We start from the raw sequence: 20,240 nt of genomic DNA, 5'->3' as shown, positions 1-20,240 counted from the left end.
GGTAAACGGGAGAGAGAATTCTCTCGCGGGAGACGGTGCCAGAACACTGCCCCGGACAGTCGGCGACAATTCCTGTGTGAACGCTGTTCTATATCCTGCCAGCCACGTGCACGTGCGCCACACTCGCCTCATGTACCGGTAGGAAAGAGCATTTGTCCTCCTCCTTGGCAGTCTGAGTGAACAGACGGAGCACGAGGAAGCAGCCATTTGGTCTGCCAGTCTGGCCACTGGACATGATCCAGGTATTATCCATATATAAATATATATATATATATATTTATATTTACATATTTATATATATATATTTATATTTACATATTTATATATATATATTTATTTATATTTACATATTTATATATATATATTTATATTTACATATTTATATATATATATTTATATTTACATCTTTATATATATATATGTATATATATATATATATATATATATTTACATATTTATATATTTATTATATATATGCACCCCCCTTTCCTCCAGATGATTGTTATGCCTATTGTCAGCGGATCATGTCGGGACACCTTTCATGAGCACAGCTGTCTCTCCTCTTCTGTGAGATTGCAGTTGACGTCGTACTGACCAGACAGCCTTCACAGAGTGAGGATTTGCTGCACTGTTTAAATTGACAGGACATAAATTGGGTGATAAAAAAACCTCAAGAACCCAGACAAGAAGTCTGAACGCTTGACGAACAGGGCAGTGGTTATTTCTTCTTATTTTTAATGTTGTTTTTCTTCAGCGTGCGACTGTTTTCCCAAATACCAATACACACTTGAAATGATTTATCTACGACACTATTTGCATACAGAATTTCTATCACGTACACTCTGTTGCATTCAAGCAAATGAGAGCTGAGTACATGCTGTATTTTTACAGAATGTACTGGGTCATGTTTCAGAAATTAATCAGCAACACAAATAATAAAGAACCCAGCAAACACGTGTGAAAGGATTTCAGAGACGCACAAGCTAAGAAACATCACACACAACGGGTGGGGGTGGGGGGGTGGGGGGGGGGCCATATATGGAGTGGCAGTGCCATCAGCTGCATTGGGCGAATTAGGGCATTTTGCCTTTGGAGCGACATGAAGGCACATCTTTAGCCATTTGGAAAAAATAAACCGGAATGTGAGTGAAAGATCAAAAATGTGATTTTGTGGCAGAGCTGGATGGGCAGACTGTATCTGTTTGATTCTCAAAAGCTGACAGGGAATATGGGCAAAGTCAGGACCTTGAGAAAACGAATTCATACGCACAAGCATCCACTTTCTGTTCTCTGTCAGTTTGCCTCTATCTCCCTCTCACACACACACACACACACACACACACACACACGCACACAACTCCGTTCAGCCAAAACACCCATGGGGGAGAGCGTCTGGTTGCTGGAAATGTCAAACTGCTTTGTCACGTCCAATCTCAGTCAGAGAGCGTAACCACTGTGTGTGTAGAGTTGTGCTAAAACAACAAAGACTAGCAGCTGTATTAGTCTGGGTTGAGTTTACACGATGACAAGAATTCACAACAGTGAATGGAATGTTGTGCTCAATAACAAGCTAATAAATTAAAAACAATAAGACAAAAAGACGAGACTAAAGAGCAGAAAATACGACCAGCTTTAAATCTTGTTTGCACGGAGCACCGGCAGTTTAACTTCTCGCCCCCTCTGCAGTGATGTAGGCGTTTACTCCGGGGCGTGTCCGTACACTGTGACATCACCGCTGGGCGTGGCTACAGGCAGAGGCACCAGAGCAAGTGGAGTAGGAGCGTCTTTTTTTTCCGAACAATAATAATATAACAAAACTAATAATTTTGTTTCACTGCGATCATGGACTCAATGTAGAACATAAGGAAAAGAGAAGCGTATGTTTATTGAATCTGCTTGGTCTACAGACTTGTTAAGGTAGAATTTACCTCACAACAGAGAGAAGGCCGGAGCACATGTGTCCGGCTGCCTTGTGCCGTCGTCACACGCTGCAATAATAACTACCAAAACTGGTTTACAATTATAAGGAATTTAATTCCACTGATGTAAGTACGATTACAGTTACACATTGGAGTATATACTCCTATGAAATATTAAAACAATAAAACCCCATTTGCAAAAAACTCTACTCAGCTCCTCAGGTATAAAACACGTCTGTCCTCTGCGAGCATTCAGGTGAGAGAGAAAAAGGCTTTAAATTAAACCTCCCACCCCTGTTCGACACACCTCCCCTTCCGTCTATCTCAATTGCTATTGGCCAAATTCCCCTATGCACTTTTAGCTACTTAATCCTATATCACTTTATGTTTATCTTAATTATGCATTCCCAAAACCCTTATGATTATGACTAATTATGAATTATTAAATATGAATTATTAAACACTTTTATTATATCCACTAACTACAGTTTTTTGCTCAAATTTCTTACAATTCCCCCCTAACTCACAGTTCACTGTGAGTTAGCTACTCAAATGTAGTTAGCTACTCAAATGTAGTTAGTTATTCAAATGTAGTTATTTACTCAAATGTAGTTATTTACTCAATGTCCCTGGAGACCTCCCCCCTACTCAATCCAGGGAGAGGCTCCCTATCTATCTAAACAGAGGCAAACAATTCATGCATACAGATATCATTTCAAGTATTCCTGTTCAGTTCGTTTCAAGATAGAGTGCGTTGAAAATCACTGCCTTCCATGTCTTGGGGCTGGCAGGATCAGGATACAGCCTGTAGGTGGATGTGTTAGAAGTCCATCTGGGCCTTTAGCAGGTCCTTCAGGATCTCCGAGAGGCTGGTCAGGAACCGCTTGTGAAGTTCCGCTATGGCACCGCTGGTGGCCTCATCTAGACTGTGGCCATCAGAAGCTCCAATTCTCCCTCATCCTCGTCACATAACTGGTTGCCCTGGACTGGTGTCTGGCTCATCGGTGAAGCAATAAACCCCTGTAGAGGTCCACGGATGCAAGGGAACCCCCATCCACAGACAACTCGGCGGTCTATGACGACAGCACACCGAATAATTACGATTGCCAAAAATGTATGTTTTCACTGGCCAAGCATACTTCCCAACCAGTCGGTGAACGGATTCGTGACACCAGAGTTGTCTGCTAGCTCTTGGCTGAGTGCTGTCAGTCCCTCCAGAGCCCTGGTCACCGATCCATCAGGAGCTGTGTTATTTGGAATGAAAGTACAGCACGCAGACCCAAACATCTGGCACACGCCACTTTTCTCTGCTAAATCATATCTAATGCCATTCTGTTCTGCAAGGTCATAAAACTAGTCTTCGCCAGCTGTGCATGCAGTCCTGATATGGCGTCACTGGTGAAGTTTACAAAACGCTGTTGGTTATAGTAAATGTAGTTGATCCAATCGACATTTTTATTAATCATCACCCTCTGAGAGAAAACTGATTCTAAATCTGCTGCTATTTGATTTCTGGCTTGAAAGTCATTAGACACCCCCCTTGGCAGTCTTATGACATCTTATGTACACTTGGTCATCAAAGGCTCCCTTCGGGCCACCGGCATCTCTTTTGGATCTTCTGTTAGCATGTGGGCGTGGAGAGATGAGTTCTCTATAAGTTGCAGCAGTGACAGGCAAGATATAGAATGACAATATAAGTTGCACCAACGCACATCTACCTGTCCAATCTTTAGGCAGGATTGGATATATGGTTCTTCCTCCACACCATCACCATAAATCAGCTCTAGGTGCTGTCTGTCTTAACACACTGTTATATAGATAGTCGCTAGCATTGTGACTGTTGCTACAATTTGCAATAATTTGCAATAATACTACCTACATTGGGCCCCTTAGCTGTATCTGAGACTATACAATCAAATGGACCCTCTGTAACCTTGAACAGAGGTGGGGTATTATATTATACAGGTGGGTAATCCCAGTGTAGCCTCTGACAAGTGTGATGGAGGGGCAAAGTGTCATCAGTAAACAGAGTTAAAATACAACTAAACTCAGGACTTATGAGTCTGAATCTTGAAGGAACTGGTGTTGCTAGGGGTTGCTAGGTCCTGAACACACAATACAATCTGTACTACTGACTCTTAAAGGATTACATCTACCCACCCCCTTTGTACACATCACAGGCATAATATGATAACAGCTTCCCATACTTATGTGTGGCAGGCCCACACTCGTCAGTTATGATGCACAAGGTTTTGGACATCCACCCGTAGGTGTGTTCATACTTGGGACAGGAGACTACTTCACAGAAGTCGAACTGGACCGTTGATGTTGTACCTTCTTTGAACATAAGAGTGAGAGTTACATTTTCATAGGTGAGTGTCGTCAGAGAAGCCTCTCTACGTGGTCTGAGATCGGTTTGATTAGCTACTGAGGCTAAATGTCGAATCCTGATGTAGTCATGCATGTGATCTGGTTCCTGTCTGTGGTTAATTCCACATACTAAGAGGGAAGCTACTGAACTCAGGAATAAAATAATTACAGACTTCCATAACCCACTGACCTAGAGTCTCCTACTGGACGCCCTCGCTTAAACTGTGGGGAAAACGTCATCTTCAGTACTGTCTAACCCCTCTTTTGAGGTGTCTTTGGCTTCAAATTTTCCTGTTTGATGTTCAATCCTGTCTCTGCGAGTGTCTTACTCGTTACCTTCGCTGCTGCACAGTGAGTGAGGTGGTGCCAAGTTGCTCCCATTTTACCTTTTCTGCATGTGAGGTTGCCAATACTACCTCCCATGGACTGGTCCACCTTGGTTCACTCCACCTGCGCTAGTGGACTCTTATCCACACCAGACTGCCTGGTGACACGTCAGCCTGCTTCCTTTCGTCAGCTGCTGCTTCTGCGTTTGTCACCTGAGAAAACAACACTCGGCTCATGTTAGTTAGAGCTCCCGTATATTTCTCAATTTCTAGAGTTAGCAAGTCTAGTTGTGGTTTATCATGACGTTATTAAATCTCAAAAATTGTGAGTAGCACCTTTACTTAAAACTATTCTAAATGTGGATCTACAAAAAATGTTTGACACCTTACCATAAATGTTTGACACCTTACCATATCCCCCCTTCACCTCGATATCTCTGCTGTAAGGGATCACATGGCAACCATCTATGTATCTTGGCTATACACTGAACCTCCCCATGGTCCTGGTGACAGCATGGGCATCTGTTGATGTCTCATGGGAGGAGGTCCAGCTGGACCTGGTCGTAGGTACTGCTGATGTTGTGGTGGGAACGGAGCATGTTGTGGTGGTGCATTGGGCTGTCTTCCTCTTCTTTTATGTGGGCAATCTCTCACCCAATGACCTTCTCTCCCACATACGTAGCACTTCCCTCTACCTACAGGTCTTTCATACTCTCCTCTGTAGTTACCTCTCCCTCTGTTGGATGCTCGTGCACGTCCTCTGCCTCTATAATGTGGTGGAGGTTGGTAGTACACCACTGTGTGGGCTGGTACTGCTGGATTTGGTTGGTATGAGGTCGGGGGTGCAGCTGGATATTGGGGCTGTTGTGAGGCCTGAGCCTTGGCTACGGCCATCTGTTTCTTGGCCAGATGTTTTCTGCTGATTTCTCTGTCGACCTCTGCTACTTGCAGTTTCAGCAGTCGCCGCTGCATTCTCCTTATCTCCTCGTCTTCTTTACTTTCTGCTCGTCTTTCCTCTATCTGCTGTTGCAAATCTTTTCTGATGCGTTCTACTTCTGTTACTTCACATTTTAGTCTTCTTACCAGTGCTCCTACTTCCTTACTCTGCTTCTTTAATGTAAACATTATGCAGCCTAGGAGTATTCAAATGTGTGTATTAAATGTGCACGCTTGTCATCACATGAATCAAAGTCAACTCACCCTCTGTGCTGTATGGTGTGTGGCCGTTGACTCCAAAACTGGGATCCACTGCTTCACTTCCCAGATCTGGACCCACTCAACCACGCACCTTGACTAAAACAAACACAAAACTGCCAAAAGTTCAGCAGTAAATGTTAGCATACGTCTGTAGTGTAAGAGAGGTCAACGATCTCTCAAATATGTTTGCGCCGTCCGTGTCAAAATTGATTCTTAGGAACGATGTAAAATAGTAAATGTACCAAAATTAGTCAATACTGGATATGTGAAGGAATCTCGAATCCAAAATTGAAGCTAGAATTCCGAAATCAAACTCAACATCTAAATCAGAATCACAATCACAATCCAGTTCCAAATCAGAATTCGAAAGGTTTAAAATTGGAAGTAAAATGAAATTAAAAAACAATGAATAATTAATCAATTAAATATTAAATTCAACTTTAAAAAATCAATAACTGTGTTCAAAGATATTCAATCAGAAATACCAATGCAAGTCAAACTGTTGAACTGCACTTACACTCTGGTCTGCACAATAATGAATCACAATTAAGTTCAAGAATTGAAGCACAACTGAAACCATTAATCTTTGTTAAAATGCTGAATTAAAACCAAAGTCAACGACTAAAGTTATAATGCTTAATTAAAACTAAGGTCAGGATATAAGCTCACAGCTCTTAGACAATGAATCTCTGAAAAATTCAGATTCTAAACACTTCGCCAAACCGGAAGTTACCCTGAAACCGAACCGGAAGTTGTCCTGAAACTGGCTGTGGTAACGGATATGCTAACCGCTATGCTAACGACAAAAACGGAGCTTCTAATAAAGCATACGCACACACAAGTTTCACCAAAATCCCACACTTTAATTCCACTGGTACGCCCTCTGTCTCATCTCACACTCTACTGGTTATTTTATTTTATAAGCACTCATTTTACATACAGAGTACCGCAACACCGGAGCTACACGTAGCTAGCGTTAGCTCCTCACAGCGCGGCTACAGATCATGCAATGTTATTCATCATTTTAAACGTATTTCCACGCTGCTAAAACACAGACTAGTCACACGTATTATTGGACTTATTTATTCATCATTTTAAACGTATTTCCACGCTGCTAAAACACAGACTAGTCACACGTATTATTGGACTTATTGTCCGGTTTTATTACACCTTAAATCCTCCGGTTAACAGGCTATTAGCTCCTCCAGACCCGAGTTCACTGTTACGTATATGAAACGCGAGTTTTGCACTGCCAACGCCACAACCACTCACCCAGTCCGCCTAGCACCCCCAAAAGCCCATTATTCTACGTCTTCTGAATCCATCACACGATCCACTATTTATACACGGCCAAAGCCAGCAAGAGTGACTTCCAGGACCGCAGCCTCAGAAGCTAACTCCCGCTAGCCTAGCTTCTCTAAACAGCGTATGTTTCAAGACCTGAAAATTCATGAACGAGACCCGCAAAGGGTTGCACGCCTAGGCCGGAATGCCACAATATTTCAGTCCGCCAAGCTACATACCTGCTATTTGAACTAGTTGTCAGCACAAACCCAAAATTGCACCCACCGAGCCAGAGGTCTCTCAGTATGTGCAACCTTAGTCCGCTTTAGCTAACAGCTGCTTGATACCAATGTGATGATTTAATTACAGCGCTGTCTGCCTTTAATTTCTTTATTCTTAGGATCCTTATACTCTGGACTAATCCCTTAGTTCATCATACTTCAGACAGTAAATCGTAGCTTACCTCAGTGGAACGTGGCCCTCTCCATGGAACGTCCCCACCGGCAACGCAGCGTTAGCCGTTAGCACACTTAGCCAAGCAGAAATACCTCTAACGTCCTAAAGCTACCTCACAGATTTCATGAAACGGCTCTGCCTACCGATATTATGGGCCCAGGATGTCTGCTTGACCAACGCTGCCTTCAGCACACACAGCGAGGCCGGTAAGACTGTCCCTTCGTGGTTGCCAAATTTGTTAAGGTAGAATTTACCTCACAACAGAGAGAAGGCCGGAGCACATGTGTCCGGCTGCCTTGTGCCGTCGTCACACGCTGCAATAATAACTACCAAAACTGGTTTACAATTATAAGGAATTTAATTCCACTGATGTAAGTACGATTACAGTTACACATTGGAGTATATACTCCTATGAAATATTAAAACAATAAAACCCCATTTGCAAAAAACTCTACTCAGCTCCTCAGGTATAAAACACGTCTGTCCTCTGCGAGCATTCAGGTGAGAGAGAAAAAGGCTTTAAATTAAACCTCCCACCCCTGTTCGACACACCTCCCCTTCCGTCTATCTCAATTGCTATTGGCCAAATTCCCCTATGCACTTTTAGCTACTTAATCCTATATCACTTTATGTTTATCTTAATTATGCATTCCCAAAACCCTTATGATTATGACTAATTATGAATTATTAAATATGAATTATTAAACACTTTTATTATATCCACTAACTACAGTTTTTTGCTCAAATTTCTTACAGACTCCAGCCAAAGATTAGCAGAAAGAATCTTCGTACTGTTGCTGAAATGCCGGACGGATCAGCCCGTCTATGTTAGCTAACTTTGCCAGCAAGCTCACCTATGGTAAGCTCGCTGATCAGACAGGCTAAGGAGACGGGACATTCGCTAAGGAGCCGAATCAAAGAGTCGGCGTTTTTGGTTTTCATAGCACCCTCAATCTAACTAAGACTAGTGCAGGTGGCTGTGTTTTTGACTTAATTCAAGAGGTTAGGTGGTGTAGAAATGTAGGAAATCAGTTTTAAATGAATAATTTTGATTCTAACCGCCTCCCAGTGGCATTTTAAAGTGCTTTAACAATCATGCTACTCGCTCCGACCTTTCAGAAATAATAATATAAGAGGACCTTCAGGTAAACACAAACAAAAGTCACCTTATGTGTTAAAATGCTGCCATTTTTTTCTGGTGATGAGATTCTCTCTAAATATCCTGCTCTTTCTGTTTGTCACTAAGTATGACTTTTTTTTTTACACTTTTTTTTTGTTCCTTAATTAAAACGGCAATGAATCATCCACCCAAGTTCAAAGTTCCATCAGATGATTATGTACACGAGTTCCGTCACCATCACTCTCTCTGATTACCAGTTGTGGATCAGGCTTTCTAGAGTCTAAGGAGTTTGTTAGTGTATCTGTGTGTAGGAGGGTAGATGGCAGTGGTCCCATTTTCCAGAATTTCATCTTTCCAAACACTTCATCTTTCCTAAAGTCTTCACCGCTTTTTTCTCTCTTCACTTTTCCAACCCTTCCTAGTCTCACATGCATGTCTTTTTTTAGGGTGAGCTATTCTACCCACTCTCAAGCTGCTCGTTATGCCACATACATGCGGATCAAGGCTGCGATCACATCTGTCATACGTTCCGGTGTTTGTCCCAACTGTTTCCATTATGTGATGTTGTTGGAGCTGTTCAATGCCCCTGCTATCCCCCACGGGAAATAACGTATGTTTCTCGCCCCTTTCCTTTCTTGTTTCCAGGCTGTCTGAATGCACACTGATTCTGCTGTCTGGGTGGATGTTTCTCCCAGCGACCAATGAAAGGCTCCTGATTGCTTTGAATTGCCTGCCGTTTAGCTGCCGGCCCTCCCTCTTTGCCTGTTTCCACCTCGTAATATACAGTACAGTGTATAGTTGGCAGCTCAGAAAAAGAAAGAACCTGTGTCTGTACCATCACATGTATATTTAGTCTCTCCTTGAATATCTGACAGTCATCATCTGTCTGTGATCTCGGAAGCTATATAAATATATATATATATACAGTCAGGGCCATAAGTATTTGGACTATGACACAATTTTTCTAATTTTGCTTATTTACACAACTCCAATGGATTTGAAACTAATCAGTCAATATGTGGTTGAAGTGAAGACTTTCAGCTTTAATTCAATGGATAAAACAAAAAAAATCACAATGACCGTTTAGGAATCACAGCCATTTCTACACAGTCATCCCTATTTTCAGAGGCTCAAAAGTAATTGGAAAAACTAACATAATTGTGAATATCATTATTATTTTTAAAACTTGGAGGAAAATCCTTTGCAGTCAATGATTGCCTGAAGTCTGGCACCCATAGCCATCCCCATTAATGCTGAGTTTCCTCCCTGGAGATGCTTTGCCAGACCTTTTACTGCAGCCTCCTTCAGCTGCTGCTTGTTTGTTGGTCTTTCTGCCTTCAGTTTTATCTTCAGTAAGTGAAAGCCTGCTCACTTGGGTTGAGATCAGGTGACTGACTTGGCCATTGAAGAATATTCCATTCCTTTGCCATAAGAAGCTCTTGGGTTGTGTTCACAGTATGTTTTAGGTCATTATCCATCTGCACTGTGAGGCGCCGTCCAATCAGTTTTGTAGCATTAGGCTGAATCTGAGCAGATAGTTTAGCCCTAAATACCTCAGTACTCATCCTGCTGCTTCTATCAGCTGTGACATCACCAATGAACACCAGTGACCCAGTTCCACTGGCAGCCATACATGCCCATCCAAAGCACTGCCTCCACCATATTAGACAGATGATGTGGTATGCTTTGGATCATGAGCCATTCCTTTCCTTCTCCTCACTTTTCTCTTCCCATCATTCTGGTACAAGTTCACCTTGGTTTCATCTGTCCAAAGAGTATTTTTCCCAAACTGGTCAGGCTTTTTCAGATGTTTTCTGGCAAAGTCTAATCAGACCATCCTGTTCTTCAGTGTTACCAGTGGTTTGCACCTTGTTGTAAGCCCTCTGAATTTAGATTCTTGAAGGCGTCTCTTGATTGTAGACTTTAACAATGATGCGCCAACATCCTCCAGAGTGTTCTTGACTTCAGTAGATGTTATGAAGGGGTTTTTCTTCACCATGGCACACCAATTTTTTTTAACCTAATAATGTTCTCCTTCACTTGCATTGACACCTTTTTGGTCCGCATGCTGAGAGTTCCAAGGACCAGCTACCAACTGCAAATATAACATTTTGAATCCTTTGTCATGAAATAGTGACAGAACAAACCACATCTGGCCATGAAACCGTTTGTCAGACAATTGTCCAATTACTTTTGAGCCTCTGAAAATGTGGGTGGCTGTGTAAAAGTGGCTGTAATTCCTAAACGGTCATTGTGATTTTTTTGTTTTATCCATTGAATTAAAGCTGAAAGTCTTCACTTAAACCACATATTGACTGATTAGTTTCAAATCCATTGGAGTTGTGTAAATAAGCAAAATTTGAAAAATTGTGTCATAGTCCAAATACTAATGGCCCTGACTAGAGATATATATATATATATATATATATATATATATATATATATATATATATATATATATATATATATATATATATATATATATATGTATATAATTGATGGTATTAACACAACATTTACAGTCAGTAAAAGGCAGAGTTAAGTCTCATCACCCTGTTTTTCACAATCACTCTTGTTCTGTGGTACATCACACCTTACCTATCTTCCTGTTTGTCCATCATGTGCGTGAGTTATAACCTTCAATCAGACTGGAAAACAAAATGTATCTCAGATAATGCTTTACTTTATTATTGTCCTGGTATTGCTGGCTCACATCCGTAGACAAGAGTTTGATGGAGCTCAATGGGAAACTAGTCCATTTCCCACGCACCTTTTCTTTCCTCTTTACCCGTCGTGTGCTATTGACATTGATTGCAATCGAACGCTGCTCTGTCTCCACAGCAACTGATGCGGTCCTCCGTGTTCCACATGTTCATCTTGAGCATGGTCGCCGTGGACGTCATCGTTGCCGCTAGCAACTACTACAAAGGCGAGAACTACCGACGGCACTATGATGAGTTTTACCTGGCAGAGGTGAGATGATTTTTTTTCTTCAGTTTCCTGCTTTTTCTTTCGACTCCAAATGTCAACCTCGATCTCTGGGTTTAACATTGACACAAGCCCTTCGAGCATGGCTTTAGTTTACAGCTTTGTTTTAATTAGTTTTATTAGATAACAAACAGGATGAGATCATCTTTTGGTAAAAGCCCGTTAAAGGACACAGACAAAGGGTTTGTCTCGACAGTAGAGGTCCTTATTTGGAATGCCCTCCATGGTAATGTCATGGTCTGTTATTAATAGGGATTTAATCCTTGCGTAGTCTGAGTGCCTCATGATATTACCACTTTCATGATGTCTGGTCCAACTGGGAATTTGAGGGTACCAGACAGGTTATAATCCATAACTTTGTATATTTATCATTTTTCAATAATGGACATTTTGATTAATCAGCTTTAGTATACGTATATTTCTTTATTAGCTCTTTTGATTTTTGTTTTAAAGTGTACACGCGACACTGCACTGTATGTGTCATGCAGGTTGGTTTGATGTCATCAGTATGCAGGTGGTAAAGCGCCAACAAAGACTGCGAGGAGTGTAATCACCTCCTCCGTCCCCTTCATACCTCTCTCTCACTCACTCACTCACACACACACACACGCACACAGCTGAATGGAGGAGATAAGAAAAAGAAACGGACACAATATTACCTTCCCTCACTCTCCCCATCCATATCATACAGCCATCGATCTGCAGATTTGTTCCAATCTGTGTGAAGGCTGTGGAGGGAAAAACAGAAAATGGAGGCACTGGGTTTAGAGCTAAATGCAGAAATGCACGCTTTATTGGTGAGGTGCCAATTTCATTCCCTCCTTTTTACTGTATCCCCCCCCCCCTGCTGAAGACAGTGGTGGTGGAAGCATTCAGATGCTTTACTTAAAGGGGTCCTCCGAGGAGTTCGTATGGCGCATAAAGGGGACTAGCAAGAGACAGGTTTGAAACAGAAAGGTACAAATCGATGCCACAAAGAACAAGCTATCCCGATGTTTAGTCCCTGCTCTGGGTCAAGCTCCACAAACACAACACCCTGTATTTCCCATACCCACACCTGGTGGCGTCTTTTGTTATTTCGATCTCCGGTACAGGAAAACTGCATTTAAGGGCTGTAGCTGGTGGATGCTGAGCTACTTTATACTATTGGGGAGTTCAATCATTAGTGAGGCATTGGTTTATAAATTGAACGTATATTTTTATAGATCTTCAAAATAACTATAGCCGTCAAATAAGTAGCAGGAAAAGTACAATGTTTTCCCTCTGAAATGTCCTACAGTCGAAGAGTAAAGAGGCAGGAATTGGAAAAGTAAAGTTTGAGTACATTGTACTTACAGGTAAATTCATTTCAAAATGACTCTTTCTACTGTCAATATCGTGTTTGTCTGTCTCTAATAAAAAATGTAACCTGTACAAGGACTGGTGGAGAAATGGTCACCATGTGTATATCCATGCATTACCTTTGAGAACACTTTATTTTTCTCACATTCCTCCACAGCGAACGGAGAATCCACAAAAACGGAGTAAATCCTTGATTAATTGAAGTAAACAGAGGCCAAGTTTAACCGCAGAAATAAAACGTTTACCTCAAGAATTCAAGGTAGCGCGCGGGAAGTAATTGATATCGAAAAAAAGTTCCTTTTAAGGGTGAAGTATTCCTTTAACTCAGGGGTGTCAAACTCATCTTCACTCTGGGCCACATCAGCATCACGGTCGCCCTCAAAGGGCCGGTTGTAAATGTAAGAATGTGTAAATGTAACTACTCCTAACATATTGGTAAATAACTGTCTCTGCAGTTGCGATTATTCAAGTGTTAAAATATTGTACATACAGTTATATAAATGTAAAACTATATTTAAGCACATTTCTGTTATTATAACTTAAATCCTTTTAATTTAGGGTTAAGAAACCCACATTACTCTATCAAAGATCAAACTATTAAAGAAAATATCAAAGACAAGTTAATACAATAACTTTGTTCAATGCTTAAAATCCTTTCAAGGGTGCATTTGCACAATCCCACGTGAAGTATTTCATCTGTTGTACAGCCACGTTTAAAGTAGTCTTCAATGTACTCACAATAATATTTCCATTTCAAGTGTACAGCAACCAGCCAAAGAGCTGCTTCTGTGACTGTTGTGTTTAAGTGTCTCATCATTATGACTTTCTATCTCATAATTTCGACGATGGGGATATTTTTATTATCAAATCTAACTTTAATTTTTTTTTTTTTTTTTATTAAAAAAAAAAGAAATGCTGGCAGAGTCGCGGGCCACATAAAATGACGTGGCGGCACCCCTTACTTAAACTGTCTGAGAAGTTCGAGGGAGGTCAGAGACTTCCTAGTGGGTTGGTGGTTTTGCCCGTCCTGGCTCTCTGTCCTTCTCTCCAGCCCCTGCTCACTCCCCAGACCTGCCAGTCCTGGTCACATGACATCCCCTCCCACCTACACACCTGTTCCCACTTTCCTCATCAGACTCATCAGACAGGAGTTTTTTACGACAAGTAATTGTTCTTTGAATATAAGAAACATTTCACCAACAAAGACCACGCTTCTTATGATTGCAAATTAGTTTGAAATAACATGACATACATCACAAAAAACATAATAAATAGAACTGAAGTCACCGGGAGATAATTGACAGACTTATACAGGGAGACACAGGTTGTTAAATCAGGAGAAACTTAATTTACAGTGAACAAATACATTTATTAAATTGTGGAAAGTAAAGTTAAAATTTTGGAGCGTCGACACTGGTGGGGGTGTTGAAGATAGTAGGGGCAGGCTGAAGATAGATGATGGCATGTGGAGTGGGACTGCCCTCAGTGGAAGAAACCTTGAGCACCGGATGTGATGATGAATGGGGAGGAGGGTCACATTGGTTTGTACGGAAATGACAGCTGACTGCACAGAAGAGAACAGGTCTTTCAAGTTTGATGGGAAATATATGATTGGCTGAGGGAGGCCGTGGTGAAATCGCCGACTGTCAGCTGACAGAGTAGGAGCCAGAGAACGAGAGTCAGAGAGATGAGTGAGTGAATGAGAGCATAACAACACTGTCCTAATGTAGGAGGTTAGAGTAAATCACAACATTTTACACAGTTAATTATTTTACAACTGTATGATTATAAATACTACATTTCAAAATATCCCTCCTCTACGCAAAGCTCTCTAAGTTGTACTGTACTTTACTCTCAGTAAATAATCAATGCTAACAATTTGATATTCAAGGAGAGATTTGGTAATCCTTAAATTATTATAGTTGTTATGGTCGGTTTATTCTGGACCCAAACGCAGACACCGGGACAGCAGAGTAGGTGAGAAAAAGGGTTTATTTGGCTTGTCTGTGGAGCCGGTGGAGCATGCAGGTGGAGCGACGTGGCACGGGACTCGCTGAGGCAGAGGGAAAACACAAGTTAGTTAAAAAACGTCAAAGAGGCTAACTTTCCCAAAGAGAAGATTTAAACTCAAAGGGGCCGCGGTGTAGCTGCCACTGAGTTGAAGGAACAATCTGGCAATGAGGTTGCAGGAAGCCGGGGTATTTGAACTGAAGGTGATGAAGGTCTAATTGTTGTCAGGTGAGGAGATGAGCCCAGGTGCCGGATGATTGCAGCCGCGCTCAAGCCACACACACACACACACACACACACACAGACAGACAACAGAGGAGAGACAAGCTGAGGTCACAGCAGAGCCGTGACAATAGTGGCACCAAACATACTAAGCTAAATTACGAAAAGTGCTAACGGACAAAGTCTATTCTGAATCCAATGTTACAGGTCAGATATGCTACTGGTTTACACGACAGGAGTTTGGTGAGAGCATATTACCCCATCATCGTACATCGGACACCGGAGGTACCCTAACGCATGTTGGCACATGATTTGAAGACTGGCCATCCCCTTTTGATACTACTGAAACAGCAGCCCAACACAAGCGACATGTCACCGTGCAGGACTCTCCCCGACCATCTCCCTCTAGCTTCGAGAGAGAGAGTGTCGGCGAGATACGCGACTGTCTCTCCCCGACAGTTCACACTCACTGTCACGATCAGGACAACCAGGGAAGTTACTCTTGCATGTGTCACAACTACGTTATAGGCAAGACCAGTGTCCATATATAACGATGATCCATAGAAACTTGTGAGGAGAGAAAGCACAGAGTGAGTGAATGAGAGCATGAAAACACTGTCCTAATGTAGAAGGTTAGAGTAAATGCCAACATTTTACACAGTTAGTTAATTATTATTGTGTGACTATAAATACTATATTTCAAAATATCCCTCCTCTATGCAAAGCTCTCTAAATTGTACTGTACTTTACTCTCAGTAAATAATCAATGCTAACAATTTGATATTCAAGGAGGGATTTGGTAATCCTTAAATTATTATGTTGGCACCAAACATACTAAGATTTTGTCCGTTAGCATTTTTCATAATTGATCTATTCTGAATCCAATGTTACAGGTCAGATATGCTACTGGTTTACACGACAGGAGTTTGGTGAGAGTATCTTACCACAGCAGCCTACATCGGACACACCAGAAGCCTGAAGTGAGGTTGAAAAGCTTGCAAGTTCATCTGCTAATTTGCCAGATGATAGACCTTCACGTCAACAGGGCCTCCAGGACCTGACCAGTCTAATTTATTCCAGAACTCTGCTGTGTTTGTTAAGGCCACAACTTCTGGACACAGGGAGAAATCTCTCCCCCCCCCCCCCCCCTCTTGCAGCCATGCTGTCTCAATCACCTCCAAAACACAACAGCAGGTTAAAGTAAAAATCGAATGGATTTATTGTCCAAGAAGCATAAAAACAGATACAAACAGTTACAAACCAAATCACACAATTATTAACAAAACAAACCTATATATATAAAATCAAATGTGAGATCCAATCCGAGCCACCCAGAAGGCTGGTCTGCCTCCTCGGTGGCCAGCAGAAGATCTGAAATCCCCCAGTGCTTCAAACCCTTTGTCCCCTCAAAGTTGCATTCCTCAGCTCATCGATCAGCTCACTGATTGGCTGAAGTCCAACAAGCCCCACCTGGGCCTATGCCCCATTGTCCTGAACTTCACACCTCTCCCTGCCACTTTCACACCACCCCCACTCCTGCACATTCCTCAAACCCCATCTCACAGACACTGAATGCATGAACTAAAACTTAAAACCCTCACATGTTCCAGTTCCATCCAGCATTCTATTCGATTCTGTTCTATTCTCAAGGGCAGATAATGTCTCCTATTATGAATTCACTATTGCTAGTCCAGCGTTCATCATGTTTTCCATGGCACAGTTTTCACTAAACTCCACACATTATGACCCATTAGCAGTGATGATACAACACTGTATATTAAAAAAAAGAATTTTGTCTATTGCTTTGCAGATATTGTAAATCATACATGCAACAAGTCACAACAAAAGTTTAAGCTGTTGCAAGTAACTCCACAAATGATCATTTTAACATTATTAAGATGTCTATGTTTGCGAATTCATATTCAAACGCTAATATGTTGCATCCCGTGTACTGTATGGTAATTATAGGCACACCCAAATCTCACCTGCACCTGAGTTTGGGAATTAGGCAGTTGATGGATTTAAGACCTTGAAACTATTCTGAACTGAATTATTTGGTGGACAATAGTTAAGACAAATAATAAGTCTTTCTATAAATTATTTTTGTTTGGGGGGCACATTTCACTGCTCTGATTGAAAGAAAAGATTACACAATTTACATTTTACTGCTATGACTTTTTTCAACATGTCTGCTGTATATTTTGCGTGTGCTGTTGTCCCTCCCCAGACAATCTGCACTGCCAATTGAGGTGCACCTGACACTCTAACTGCTGTGGAGCAGCATCTTGCTGAGAGAGAGTTGTGGTGGCGGGGAGTAAAAACGCTGAACCGCTGATTGCTGTTTGTTCCATTCCACCCCAGGTCGCCTTCACTGTGCTGTTTGACCTGGAGGCTCTTCTGAAAATCTGGTGCCTGGGCTTCACCGGCTACATCAGCTCCTCCCTGCACAAGTTTGAATCTCTGTTGGTGGTGGGCACCACACTGCACATCTACCCCTACCTCTACCACTCTCAGTTCACCTATTTTCAGGTATAGATACACACACACACACACTCACACACATACACATGTTTACAGTATGCACTTGCACATAAGCATGCCTGTATAAACACACATGAATCCCTTTATATCGTCAATGTGAAACTGAAGCATCCTCACTTCAGATAAAATTGCAGTGTGGAACAGAAGCCGTGAATCATTTGGTGACATTTCTCTCCTGTGACCATGCATTAATGAGCGAGAATCAATCATATCACTCTTCGCTGTTAAAACCTCTCCACGATTCATTCAAAATGCTTTAAATGTAGCGACACCGCAAGTGTCGAACAGAGATCCGGTGAAGTGATTTTTCCAGTCGTGACCCATTTTTGAGGGACATTTGATATGTTCAGTGAAAAGAGTCGTTCCCTGGTGGGTTTTAGGTGATATTTTGCATAAAACTGAGCCTTAATATGCAGTCCTCAACTCCCCGTATGTGAGGCAGAGAGCTGGGAAAGTCCTGATCGTTCTGTAAGTGGAAGCAATAACGTGTGATGCATTAGTCCTCACTGGAGATGTATCTGGCAGTTGTGATCTACATTATTTTTGTCTATAAATTCTGTGTTTGCCTATACATTTGTGTGTGTGATCTTCCATCCTCCAAAGGGCAGCTGTCAAGTGTTTTGACTTCCCACATTTTCATTGCCTGGGTCCAGACATGTAAATCTGCCCACTCTACTGAGTTCAAGTCAGCTGATTCGTCTCTGCGCATCGATACATGAACCAGCGGTTTCTGGATTAAGAGGTGATGGAGCCAATGAGCACCACGGGGTGACTAACAATTAGCCAATCAGCGGTATTGGCAGGACTTACGCCGTTGTCGGACTAATGATAACAACGATGGAGAAGAATGTAATATTTACCTCTGTCGTAGTGCTACTAGATGCCGGGTTGAGAGTCTGGCACTATTACTTTCTCTGAGGCATCTTCTTCGGCGTATCACGGCCCCTCTTGTCCACTCTTCTCGAGCCTTCCCCATTTGTGTCCGTAACCGTAATGCCAAGCTCTGACTGCCACCTCTTTACAGTACGTTGTGAATCTCGAACCCTGACAAGTAGTCTAATACATTTACACAAATCCTCCCAGGTTAGACGGGAGAATTACCCCGACATCTCTGAATCGCTCACTCATTGGCCTCTCTGTTTGTGCTGCGGAATATTAGTTTTGAGTTTGATATGACCCTCTTGATTAACAAAATCATTTTACATATCCAGCACGTCTCAAGCTGGGTATGTTAGTTTTGTTTTTATTAGGAGTCCCTTTTAACTCGCACTGCTTCACTCACAAATGCACAAACACCGGCAAGTGACAACACGTCACCTGTTGACAAAGTTTTTGTCTGGTTCCCAAAGCAGAACTATAAATCAACTTTGTATGTTGTGACCCATGTGGCAATGGCGCCTTGTAGAAGTATCATCCATCCAGACCCTATAAGTGCTGCACTCTGTCCAAAGTGTAAACCTGTGACCTTGCTGTGTCGATGGAAATCTCCGTGGAGGATCCGATGGGAAAGGGCTCCTTGATGGGTCTCCAATCAGCCGTACAAGCTGCCCAGATCCTGTCTGACTCTCTCAACAGCTGCCATCCACACGTTTGCAATGCTTACGTTCAAGCAAACGCATGCCAACGTGTCGTATGAAAACCTTTGTTGTCTTAAAACAAAAAGCAATAAATCATACCCAAGACACAGCGGTGTCAGTAGATTTATACAAGCTTTATAAGCTTTATACATTTGCACATATTCATATTAGGGGCTTTTGGCCAATGGGCAGTATTTAAAAAGGTGCCTTCCTCACTCTTCACTCTTTTTCTGCTGCTATTTTTCCAAGTAGGTCCCATTTTAATCATGATTAAACTTAAGGCTCTTTGAGGAATCACAAATGTGTGCTAGCCATAGGAGAAGGGACGAGGGACCACACAATCAATGACTTAATCTTATCCAACCAAAGGGTGTTTTCACTCCTTAAGACGAGCCTCCCCAATTGTCTTTGGGCCAAATGTCACAATGCAAACACCCCACTTGGCAGAATGATTTTTAATGATTTTGAATCAACCCACCTCGACACTTCAGTAGCAGCACAATTTAACAGTTCAATCAATGCATTCTACCGGAAAGGCGGGGCATTGTATCATTTTTGGACAATTGTGGCGGGGGTGCACTGATCCGGTTCTAGTTATTGGTATTTTGCCAATACGGGTTTAAAAATTCTGGATGGGATATCCGTGACGGCGACAATGCAATTCAATTTTATGCTAAGCATTGCTTTGTCTTGCAAGAGGCTGGAGCCAGAAGCACACACAGGCGGCACAGCTGGAGAGCCATTCTCCGAGTGTCGTTTACAGTTAATCATTGGTAGCAGGCGCACAAACCTCTTTGTGGGGGAAAACAAAACAAGCTCTTGATTCAGCCGCGCAAACAACAGTCTGTTATTTGTCGTGTTTCCGTCTCGCACATCTGGCCCTGAGCCT

General features: G+C 42.1%; 1 protein-coding gene across 1 annotated transcript in view; it reads left to right on the top strand.

The window, feature by feature from the left end:
- Positions 1 to 20,240, top strand: part of nalcn (sodium leak channel, non-selective) — a 90,786-nt gene that overhangs the window by 30,420 nt on the left and 40,126 nt on the right. Inside the window, exons 13-14 of the mRNA XM_079277026.1 lie at positions 11,514 to 11,645; positions 17,595 to 17,762. Coding sequence (XP_079133152.1) covers positions 11,514 to 11,645; positions 17,595 to 17,762 — 300 coding nt within the window. The remainder of the gene's footprint in view (positions 1 to 11,513; positions 11,646 to 17,594; positions 17,763 to 20,240) is intronic.

This window comes from Melanostigma gelatinosum (assembly GCF_949748355.1).
Source record: "Melanostigma gelatinosum genome assembly, chromosome: 10".
NCBI classification, from domain to species: Eukaryota; Metazoa; Chordata; class Actinopteri; order Perciformes; family Zoarcidae; genus Melanostigma; species Melanostigma gelatinosum.
This window is presented reverse-complemented; position numbering and strand designations above follow the sequence as displayed.